Source organism: Excalfactoria chinensis, chromosome 8 (genome assembly GCF_039878825.1).
Source record: "Excalfactoria chinensis isolate bCotChi1 chromosome 8, bCotChi1.hap2, whole genome shotgun sequence".
NCBI classification, from domain to species: domain Eukaryota; kingdom Metazoa; phylum Chordata; class Aves; order Galliformes; family Phasianidae; genus Excalfactoria; species Excalfactoria chinensis.
This window is the reverse complement of record NC_092832.1, coordinates 19,630,855-19,643,112: the sequence shown is the minus strand read 5'-3', so window position 1 is coordinate 19,643,112 and position 12,258 is coordinate 19,630,855. Positions and strand designations below refer to the sequence as shown.

At 39.3% G+C, this 12,258-nt stretch overlaps 1 protein-coding gene across 1 annotated transcript in view; it reads left to right on the top strand.

The window, feature by feature from the left end:
- TESK2 (testis associated actin remodelling kinase 2) overlaps positions 1–12,258 on the top strand; it is a 66,221-nt gene that overhangs the window by 31,347 nt on the left and 22,616 nt on the right. Inside the window, exon 5 of the mRNA XM_072343638.1 lies at positions 11,952–12,098. Coding sequence (XP_072199739.1) covers positions 11,952–12,098 — 147 coding nt within the window. The remainder of the gene's footprint in view (positions 1–11,951; positions 12,099–12,258) is intronic.

The following is a 12,258-nucleotide window of genomic DNA, read 5'->3' as shown; positions in this document are numbered from 1 at the left end:
AATGGGGAAATCATAACAGGATATCCCCTTGGGTATCTTCCTCTAAACCAAAAATGACAGCTGTGCCTTTCCTTCTAAATACAAGTTGCACACTTAAGAGTTTTAAAAGGCCTGGGTACCCCTTTCCTTCCCTGCCTCCTCCTTTCACTGTCTCCTACAGCACGTGCTAAATTGCCTTACTACACTAATGTGACTCACACTGTTTGACTAACTTCAGTTTTACTCCTGTAGTGCTGTAAATACAAAACTCTGCTTTGGTGTTCACAGCAGGTTTAGCCCATCAGCCCTAAGGAACTTAGTGTCTCAGTGTCCCTAAACCAGGGAATCTTCAGGGAGCAGTTGGTGTGTGTGAGCTTCTGTATAACTGAAAAGAAGGTGAAAATGTGTTACAGATTGCACCAAGTAGGAAATTGAAGTATTAAGACTCAAAATTTCATACTGTTAGAAAATAATATAGTAATGCTATTACTATATTAAAATAGTTTAATATAGAGTAAATAGAGTAAACTAAATATACTCTTGCACGTAGTCTATGGTTATTTTTAGTAACTGCCCAAACTATTAGAGAGGAATCTGCCACTGGCAGAAGAATTCTGTTACTTCATACATGTTCTTCAGTATTTTCACTGCTGAGGATATATGCAGCCAAGCCATACTGATGAAAGGCTTCCAGATCACCTTGTATTCCTTAGTGCCCTATGCTATTAGCTACCTTTGCTTACTGAAATTTACCATAGTATCTAAGCACCTGCTATAAAGCATCTTATTTCAGTGTAGTGAGGGCTTCAAGCAGTGTGTTGTGTTACTTACTTCATGGCCTTGTGGAACTGGCAACTCCTGCAACTTTCTGAAACAAACAACTGTGCAAATTTTCTCTTAGGTGTTTTTACTGACATCATGGAGAATATACCTGTTAATTCCAAGAGCCTTGTTTTGGAGGAATTAATATAAAAAGATGGGATTTAAAAAAGAAAAAAACAAATAAGGAAAAAAGATGAACATGCTATGATGACAAGGAGTATCTTTCACCTGACTTCCAGTAGCCAACAGCTGACATTTTTAAATGCTTCCCAGCTCTAGGATGCTGCAGAAGGTTCATTGCTTAAACTTTGTAAGAACTCAAAGTATGCATATAATTCTGCAGATTAAATTGATCCTTATGATCTCTAAGCCAATGAATAGCGTGGTCTGTGGATTAATACGGTAATAAATCTCTACTTGCATGCCTCATTGTTTTTGTCCTTAGTTCAGATACTTCCTGTAGCATTCATTTATAGCTACAGTCTTATTTTATGTACTTCTCTATACGAACAGAAAGAATGGTCATTGCAGTGGTACTGTGCTGAGGCCAGTGCTGGAAAGTGCAACACTTAGAAGCAGTCTGGGCCTTTAGAGCTGTATAACCCAGGTTCCAAAAATGTAAGTGAAGCCTTAACAAAAGTTCTTCAGAAGTCTCAGGTCCTCTGTTAATCTATGATTACTTTGCACCTTCCCTGGAGTGGATTTTGTTATCAGGACTGAGTATATTTAATTTCAGGAAGGTATGTTTTAAAGACAAGAATAGTTATGATGTATAAAACTGGAGTACCTATTGATGATATTTCTTTGATTCTTTTGCTCCTTTCAGTGTAGGACTTGATGTCCAGGCAGCACACATCTGTGTTATTTCCTCAGTTAATTTGGTTGTTTGGGTTCATTAGCTTTTCCCTTACAGGAGTCATTAAGCACATACTTGCTTTGGGGTCAAGAGAAAACCATTCATCTGGCCCCTAGGGACTTGACCTGCAGAGAAAAGTAGTGGAAACCTTGTCTGATGCAGTAGTAGTTTCGTTTCCCTTTAATGACTGGGGACTGCATGAGAAATTCTGTAGGACCCGAGGAGAAGAAGAAGGGCCATGGCAGCACAAGTAGGGGGTTAAAATGGAGCAGGAAATGACTCAGGTGTTAAGAAGACTATGCTAGTCTGTAATATGTAAGGTGAGAAATCATTCCATTTCACTGAAACTGTTTTTTCCAGCACTAAAATAGAATGAATGCACAGCGAATGTCTGCTGGGACTGTTCACTGTCTGCATAGTGCTTTATGGTTCTGTTCTTGGGGGGAAAAAAAAGACTCATTATCTCAGTGTAGAAAAATCATTGCAGTAACAGATACCTTGAAATATTTTGTTACCTCTGCTATAAATCCATTTCAAAATGTATGGAATTGTGGAATATTTTATGTTTCACTTTGAGGAACAGTTTTAAAATGAACATACAAGATGCAAAAACTGTGTATGTGCGTCTGTGAATATGGGCTCAGTCTTTTGAGTCTAAAAAGGTCCCTCAAAAACAGATTGTTTATAGAAAGGCGAGTTTGTTGACTGTGCTCTCTGCTTCACTGTACATGGCCACCAGAGCTTGGTTATGAAGAAATGGAAGTATTGCCTTTGTCATTCAGCAGCTGTCTTGCTGAGAGGAAACAGACATAGGTAACAGGGAGTTTTCTTAGAGCCTGAAAGTTAGGAAGTTTCTGTTTATATTCTGAGATGAATGTGTTTATAACATGGCAAACCAAGTCTCTAGCAATGTCTTTCTGAAACTTTAAAGACCCTAAGTCCTAAGCCTTGGGGTGTGCTTCACATTTCTTATCTCAAAGTAATCTTTTTACATTTTTTAAAGGGATAATTTGGAAAAAAATATAGATATATATATAAATTTGACTACTAGGTGCTTGTATCTCATATACATATGTATGTATGTTATTTTACTAGCTTTGTACAGGGCTGCAGGTAGATCTGGTACTTTTGCATGTCCTTGTGTAGCTTGCAAAATCATTTCTAGTATATCTTTGACACTTGGAATGCAGTTATTTTATAAACTTGCTTTAGTGTAGGTACCTCCCTTCATCTATTTTGTTCACAACAGCATTTTAAAGTACTCGTCAACACATGAGCTATATTTGGTCTTAATTTCTCAGTTTTCACAGCATATGGACCGTCAGTCTCAGTTTTGCTGTAACAGTTCACTTAAGATCTCAGTTTAATTTATACAATGTTGCTGAAGTTGCTTTCAGCCAATGTAGATTGATGCTTGTTGGCCAGCTCTTCCTTTCCCTAAGCTATACAAAGTAGTTCTGTTTCACCTTCCACTGGGTCCTTCTTCCTGTGGATTAGTAATATTAAGAGAAGTAACCCTGTGTCTCCTTTGGTTTGAGAGATTTGCATATGAAAGGCGGAATAAATTTGGTGCTTCACAGCTTGTAGAATTGCTGGGAGCTATTCCTTGCAAGATCCTTGTTAAGAAGTATAGGTATCTCTTTAAGAATCCATATCCATATTAACTGAAGAATGCTGGATTGGCCAACTGTTTTGGTTGGGGGGCGGTGTCTACACAAACTACTTTATTTGGAGGAGATGCATGAAAAAGAGGGGAAAAAACCCAACCTTTTCCATTATTGATTCTCTCCACGTGATCAGTCTTAAGAGAACAGAGTGAGGGTCAGAAGAATGTGAGTACAGTCCTGTTGCTTGATTAGCCAAAGATGTCTCATTTTGTTGACTGATGAAATAATGCTGTAGGTCCTCGTGACAAGTCCTTATGACTGCTCATTCCATCAGCTTAAGAACTGCAGACACGCTGGTAACCCAGGATTGTAGCTTCTACATGAGATAGGAGTTTGGCTGATTAAAGGCAGAAGTAAACTTGACTCCTTTGTATGCACCACTGGATGCAAAATTAAATCTTAACATGGTACATGTAATAGGTAAATTAATTGTAAGACACTTCAAAGTGAGAGTTTAAAAGTCTGTGCCCTAGAGAGGGTAGTGGTGGTATTTGGAAAATGTCGTGCCACTTAAACCTCATGCTGGAACTCCATGAATTCTTTTGTATCACAAAAAAGTGTCCGAGACTCTGAAGTTATTGCACAAAGTACATATTCTTTACTTTGTTTATGTTATTTTCCTTGGGAACCAAATATTTTTGTGAATTAGTTAAGAAGAAAAAAGACTTCAGTCCCAAACACAGCTTGATGCGCTGCACATACCAAAAAAGTCAGTTTAAAATCACACAAGGGGGCCTGGCTTTCAGTGGCAAGAGGCAGGAAATGTAGCGTTCTGGCTGAAATTCCATCTCCAGTTGATACTTTTGCACCCTGATGTTGTGGCACATGTGGTGTGCTTGACCCTTTCATTCTTTCTCCCTTGAAATTGATGCAGGCCTCCATAGGAGTTTCAGCTAAGTCAGATTCTGGGGAAATATGTAAAGAACCTTATTGAAGTTAGTTGATCTTCTCCTGTTTTCATGCATCTGCTGGCTGCTTTTTATGAATGAAAGCTAACCATCTTGTCTGACAGCAGTGATCAAAGACCTGGCGTTTCCAGAAAAACACCAATCGACAGGAATTTTTACCTCCATTTTTGGGTTGGTTATATACCCTAAAGAATGTCCTGTTGTCTAGTTTCAGTTTGATTGGAAGTTCAGTGGTGCCATACTCGGTCACAGCATTCCCTCTGAGAACAGAAGGAAGGCTGCTATTGATTTCTGACTAGGGGAAGCTTTAGTTAATGAATTTATGCATTTTCCCTTGGCTGCACGCCTGCTGTGGTTCCCCTACAGCTCCCCTGAGATGCATATTTTAGAGAGTCATCACACATCCCGTAGATGAGCAGAATAAGCAGTGGAGGTTCAAGTGGGTTCTTGCTTTATCGAAGGGTGGAATTAATGGTCAGAAAGCTGCAATAGAAAACTCTGTGTGGGAAACAAAAAGCTGATAAAAGCATTGGTTTCTGGAAGATGCAAGCTGGCCTTTGAAACTCTGCTTCTGGAGGGAAGTGCTGCTACGTTGGTTAAGGAGAAACCTACTGGAGTTGGTGGTGTCTGGGTAAGCTTAAGTACATTGAGGGCAACTGTGTATAGGATGGCTGTCCTTTTACCAGGAGGAGACAAGCCGTGGGACCTGTGTAAGCACAGTGTGGTGCTAAAGGCAGAGGAAAACTACTGGACTTTTGCTAAGCAAAGATAGAAAGGTGGATTTTCACAGAAGTTCAGAAGTGCAACTACTATAATCAGACACTGAAGAAATCCTCATGTAAAGACAAAGGCCAAGACCTTGAAAAGATGAGCCTAAATTTAGATACACAGCCTGTATTTATGTGTGCAGGTGCCTAGATGAAAAGTGATGAGCAACCAGTTGTTCCAGTGAGAGCCTCTGGATGTGCAAGCTTTTAAATTCTAGTCATTTTCTTAAATGCTTGTGTGTGACCATAAAAGCTCAGACATGGTTAAATGCTTTCTTACTTTTGGCAATGCAGGCTCTGTAGTAGATTTAATCATCTTTTTCTCCCTTATAGGAGGATGTCTGACTTTTGTTCCTTCTGAGCCAGTGCATGAGGAACTTTTTTTCTTTATTATTTTGAGACAGATGTTTCTAAATATTTTGTGTTCTGAGGAAGGCTTGCTAAATATCCTGCTGATGGTAATCTCTTCCTCCTTCTTAGAATGTCCCAAGGATAGGAGAAAGTTAGATAAAAGGCAAATAAATACTAAACTGGAAAAAGGAGCCAGCAAGCTTTGTCATCTTATTCCTTTGCTACCATCCCGGAATGTGTACACACATCACCTGCAGGTGTGTTGGTGGATGTAGAGAGTTGTTTTGTTCATTTTAGTATCACTTCTGAAACTAATTTTAATCCTACTGGACCATTTGCCATTGTTTCCAGGGGAAAAAAAAAAGAAAACCAAAGGAAAACATTCTTGAACTGTAACCCCTTCAGTTCTCTTTCTTTTGCTTTCTGATATCCTGGAAATAGGTCTAGATCAAAAGGAATGAGTAGATGCAAACTTCTGCTACTGTGGTCTGGGGGCAGGGAAGGGAGGAGAACTGAATGTTGTCTTGAGGACTGGATTTTCCTGTTACATGTGCACATAAAGATGAAGCTCAGTTAAACATTGTGATGCTGGCCCTTTTTCCTTGTAATTTACTGTAAGTATGTAGAAGTTTCTCTTCCTTTTCCTCTTCTCTCACCCTGGACTCTGGGAAGCATACTCATGAATTAACAAATGGTTTGTAGTTTCACTTTCTTCACTTCGCTTTGCTTACCAGCCTTTCAGACCACTCAGAAACTGAATCTGAGAAAATTCTGGTAACATTTGCTTTGCACGGCAATGATTATAGGGGATTTTGGTGCATTTTATAATTGTAAATGCAGTATTTGAGTACCCTTGAGTGTCCCACAGTGTCTATTTACAGCTGGAATCTTGAGGTTTGGGAAAGCACTCTGAAGTAGCTCAAAAGCAGTATTCCTTGTGCAGAATGCAAACAATGAATTCACTATGTGAAGTAGTGTACTGTAACTTTTGGATTCGGTAGGTCCTTATAGCTGTATTAATAGTCTTACATGGAGCTAACAGGTTATTTATCTGGAATCTTGTGTGCATGTAATCCATGGACTGCTGCAGCTAGTATCTTTGAAGGTGAGAAAAAGCTTACTTAAGTAAGAGGCACCATGTCAGGAGCTGCAGCTTGCTTCTAGGCAGAACTGAGTGGATGGTGTGCTCAGAATGCTGTCAGTGTGGAGTGAGCTTTCTGCTCTCTAACAAGTGTTACTGTGCAGATGCTGTTTCTCTTGCCTGTCTCACCAACGAGGTACTTTCTCTTCTGTGCCTGTGTGATGATTTATACTGTTGCTAGCTTGCCATATCACAGATTCTTGCTGGCACTGAAACTGTACTTCACTTAGAATCCAATTGGTGTGACTTCAGATTATAAATGTAGTTTTGTGTTAGGCCTTGTTAGCTTTCTGTTTTTCTTACTAATAAAATTACAGGAAAAAGTGGTTATCAAGGTCAGTTTGCAAAGATATACTGGGAGTGTTTTCCGGTTCCAACAAAATGAACTTCCTGAAATATGTCGAACCTGGCTATGAGTAAGCAACGTCCATAAACCTTATTTCATATGTACAGGTTGCAGTGGTGCATTGTTGCTGTGTGCCTGCAGTTGAAGTTTCAATTACACTAATCTGCTTCCATTTTAATTGAATGGAGTGACAGGAAAGGGATGAATTGTGCTTGCTGACCATGAGAGCTGTTGGGTATAGAGAATTAAAGGAAGGCAAATCTTGCCATGTTCTTTTCCCTGCCAACGCTTAAATGTTTGGAATGCGACAAATGGCTTTTGTTAAAGCTCTTTTCTAAGCAGTACATGTTAATTCTTGTTTGCCCTTATGAAATAAGCTGTGCTTGTACATGCCTTCTCAGAAGGAAGAGACAGTGAATTGATTGGTGCAACACCTGACACAGTACAAGAATTGGAGGTAGGTCTGATTTGCTTTCTGGCAGTTGGTCCTGTGTTCCAATGGTAACTATGCTATGGCAATTGCATTGGAAAGCTTGCCTTCTCTCCTATGAGTAACTGACACTTTTTAATTGTCATTAATATATAAATATATATTTAACAAGCAAACTTTTTTTTTTTAACTAAACAACAAAATTGTATTGGTTGGAAGACAGTATCTTCAGCAACCAAAGAGCAGGAAAGAAAAATGGCCCTTAGAGGAAGGCTTGTGGCTTTTTTCATCCCTTTAATCAGGCTGTTTTGCCTTGCCATTAGGACTCTTCTGGCCTCGTGAAAAAATCAGAGCTTTGTACTGAAACGTGCTCCCTTCACCTGCATGTTCTGATGGTCAGTGCTGTGGTTTTCTCCTTGGCAACATCAGTTCACCTGCTGACCAAGAATGTATTTGTACAGCCCAAATTAAACGTCTAACTTGTTCCGACTTACTGCTTAATTTATTTTGTTTGGTGCCATCGATGTGTTAGATGTTCAGTGTAATTGGAAGGTTACTGTTCAAAGGTACTTGTTTGAGGTGGGTTTGCAGACTTCTAAACTGTGCATTTTTCTTAACGAGCAGAGGTCTATAAACAGACTTCAAAAACAATTGCATTTAGTCTGGTAGGCAATCTTGGCATGTCAGCTTGTAGTATCTCATGTAGTCATTCTGAACATACTAATGCCGTATTTCATTTTAGTTCAGTTTGGTTGAAGCTAATGAGAACAGATGGGGGAAACTAGGAAATTTCCAGTCCTCCCACTGCAGCTAATCATGCCAGCTGGGGCAGAAGGGTACATTGGCTTGTTGTCGTAGAGCCAGAAACCTTCAAAGTAGTCACTGCTGGGTGTGACAGATGACTGTTCAAACATGAGATCTTAAGTTGTCCTCCCTGAAATGTGTGGTTTAAAACTTCTGCATAAAGCTGAGTGAAAAGATCTCCACTTTTCTTTATTAGGCATGAGAGTTATCTTTTACTTCCAGCACTGGAGGTGATTCAAATAGGTTGCTGTTTTGTTAGCGAAGTCTGACTTTTTGCTCTGACATCTCTCTGTCTTCCACTCTCTGTGTTCCTGCTTCTCTTTTTGCTTTCTTCATTGAGTTTCTCCAGGATGTTCATCCCTTCGTATCTTGGTGTTTTGTAGTGTTCCAGGGTCCCAGAGCTCATGTTTTTTACTTACCACATTTGAACTGTCATTTTAAGTACACTCTCCACACCTACTTTTCTTAACCTCCTAATGCATTGCCTTTGGAAACGTTTGGGCCACCATACAGAGCTGTCTTGTAATTATTTGCTTTGTGTCACTGTGAAGTGCTGGCATATAAAGCAGAGTAAATAGTAGACCAACTTTTTACTGGCTTTCCTATGTTGTAGTATCTGGTGACTTATTTCTCTTAGACCTACATGTAGAAACAATATCGATTTTTTTTCAGAATAGTGTTGAAAGCTCTTCTCATTTCCATTCTCTCTTCTCCTTCAGACTTGGTGCTACTTACAGTCTTTGTTTTTGAGCTTTAGCTGCAGGACTTGTGTAAATCGAATGTGCTTTTACTTTGAAAACTTCTAGTTTTCCTATGAATGTGTTCATGACTTCTTAAATTTTAAGGCTAAACCCTGAAAGCTGAAGGTTCAGTATTAGTTTCTTGAAATTAATCACATTGTGCCAGATGTAAGTACTATTATTATATGCTGAACTTCATTCCCACATGTAATACTATTATTATATGCTGAACTTCATTCCATTCCTCATTTTACATGTTTGAGTCTGATAATGTGACTTGCAAGTGCTTGCAAGGAAACAGTCCTGTTATCCTGTATGCTTAGATTACCTTATGCCCTGATTGTTGTGCAGGAAAGAATTGTATAGCTTAATGCTACAAAAGCAGCAGTCATACCAGAAGCTTCTCCAAAGCTCTCTGATCTAGAGAGTATTTGGCTGAGTTTCTGCTTAGTTTCTCCTTCAAAGAAGCTACTGACCCTCTTTCCTCAGGTTTGGGAGAGATGGAACATTGAGTTTTGCTGACCTTCCATTCTAGCAACAGAAGCTTGAGTTACTCTTATCATGGACAAATTTGTAGTTAAAAAGGTATTTTTGTGAGCTAAAATGCCAAGGTCTTTTATGCTAATGTTCAATTTGCTGTGTAGAATTCTAGTAAATGGAAAGGTAAGCAATCCTGGATGGTTACTTTTAGATTCTGGCAACCAGATGAACTGCCTATTGGTCTCCTGTTACATGACAAAAAGCAAGCAGTAGGAATAATGGGTAGCTGTGTCACTGCAACTTGATGATACAGAGTTTGAAAAGGTCTAAACACTGCTCCATTTAGCTGTGAGGTCTCTATGAAATGGTGTCCTTTGCTTTCATTCTTGTAGCCTGATCAGATCTCTCCTCCAATTGCTTGAACGCTTATGCAATGCCTGTTGTTGCTTTAGTGGAATAATGCTTTGAGATGGTGTGTGCTTATTGCCTTATTGCTTTTTGTTTGAAAATACCAGCTCTGAAATGTTTCAGGGACAAAAAAAAGAAAAATAGATGTATATCCAATATTCTCTATGGGAGTGGTGAGTTTACCATCCTCTAGGATATTGTTACCACACAGAGCTGGTTTGTGCTATTGCAAGATTGAGAACAAGTATTTTTCTTTCAGTTGCATTGGCAAATAGGAAGCAATCTTTGTAATTTTGTGTCTGCACCGAAAAGGCATTGTTGAAGGGCTCTGAATAAATCAGGCCATCAGGCTGACTGTTTGCATTATCAGCCTGAATGATCCGAAGAATTGGATTACTTCTGTGACACTGAGAGAACACTGAACTCTGTGTGATACTTGCCTTGGGGACAAGTAAGGACTCTACACGTAAAGGTTATCTGCTGGCCAGCCAAAATCTGACATGAGCTAGAGTCTTACCGATGGATATAGGAAGATCTTAGTTGAGTTGTTCACTTGATTAGCCTGTTATGCAGTAGAAATTAAATTAAAGCCAAAACTGGAACTCTCATGTCTAGTAAATGAGATCTGATGTTTACTCAGGTGACAGTGTCTGACAGGAGGCCTTGTGTTTTTTTTTAATGTGCCAGAGTCAGGTTTGAATCTCCTGTAGCTCATGCATGCCGTGTCCTCTGCGTATCTGTTGTTTCGGCTCAGTCTGTGCTAGAATGCCCTGGCAGTAAAATGGGTGAGTGACTTTGCAAGCTGATTTGGCTGGAGAGGTGCTGAGAGAATAGGTACAGTAGGTGTGCTTTACTAGCATGGAAGCAATGAATCATCAAATCAGTAGGCAACAACTTTTCACTTCAGGAGAAAGCAGACAGCTATCACTACCACTTTTCAGTATTTCAATACTCTTATCAATTGCTTGTTTTATTTATTAGCGTTTCTGGAGCAATTATCATTGTGGTATGGCACAATTTAGTCCTAAACAGAACAGGAAGCCAGGTCAGCAATTCCCTTCCATTCACTTGCCAATGAAATCAAGTATGGCAGTTCTATATGTAAGATCTGTTACTGTTCAGTCAGAGAGGAGAAATAGTCCAAAGTAGCTGCGAACTGTCAGTCTGTAACTGTGGTTACTGAGCTAGGTTTTTTGGGCTTTCTATCCCAGGTCAGTCAGTATTGTTCTGATTTGAACATAACTGGATGAGAAGTAGAGCTTGCGCTAGGGGAATATATGTTAAATTAATGGTAAAATATCTAAATTGCTGTTCTTTTCCTTAAGCTTGCTATCATCTTGTGTTTTCCAAATAAATTAAAATTAAAAAAAAGATTTTGAACAATGGGATTTTTTTTTTTTGAGTGCTCTAATGCCATTCATCTGGCTCCCATAGGGGTTCAAGAAAGAGCAGTAAGAAAGATCAAAGTTGCAAAAGCTGAAAGCAGTATTATTTCCAATGCTAGGTCAGGTTGGCTGAGGCTCTGTCTAGTTGTGCCTTGAAAAAATCCAAGGGAGGTGATTGCACAGCTTCTGAGCAGCCTGTTCCAGAGCTGCTGCCCTCCTGATGCGTGACCTTGCAGCATGAGAGCCAGGTTGTTTCAGATCTCTGGCTTGAACCAGCCTTCAGTTTCTTGTTTTCAGAGTACCCATCTGATCAGTGCCCTTCTCTCCATCTCCCAAGCTGCAGTGCTTGGGCTGTAGCTGTGCTCAACTTTTGATTTTCATCATGAGTGTGTTAATACTACAGTAATATATTGTAATATTTTTCTTTGATGTTGCTTCAGTTTAGGGAATTGATAATCTGGGAACTTGATCAGGCTCTGTGACCTACATTTGGTTCCTTAGCCCTTTCATTGTTTTATTCTGCCTGAGAGCCAGTTCTTCATCTTCATTTATTTTCCACACACAGAAATGCAGGGCTAGTGTTATATTGTAGGTGTTTCTTAAGGGTCTATTTAAATACAATTATTTAAATGCCATTGGGTTAATGTAGTGGTGGCTGTTGTGTGCATCTTTAATGCAAAGGTAGAGGTGGGGAAGGGAGATGTTTTTTGCCTCTATTGGTTGGCAAACTTCCTGCCTGCTTGGCAATTAAGGAAAAAAAATGATTTTAATGTATAGCTGAGCCGAAGGCAGTTGTATAATGATGAATTTTACATTTCTGACAATATCTGAAGTTAGTTAATTACAAACGTTGTTTTGTCTTTTCAGTATATCAACTACGGTAACCTGGAACAGCTATTAGACAGTAACCAGCATCTGCCCTGGACAGTGAGGGTGAAGCTGGCATATGACATCGCAATGGGAATCAGTTATCTTCACTACAAAGGCATTTTCCATCGAGACCTTACATCCAAGGTACAGTATATAAAATGAGGAGGAATTTAAATGAAAATACTATAACTCATTGTGCTGTTCTTCCTTCTTCCTGAAGAGAAGCACTGTTATATGTAAGTTGTAAACATTGTAAGAAACTAATTCAAATGAAGTTTATAGGTTTAAAGTCTTCCTCAAAAGC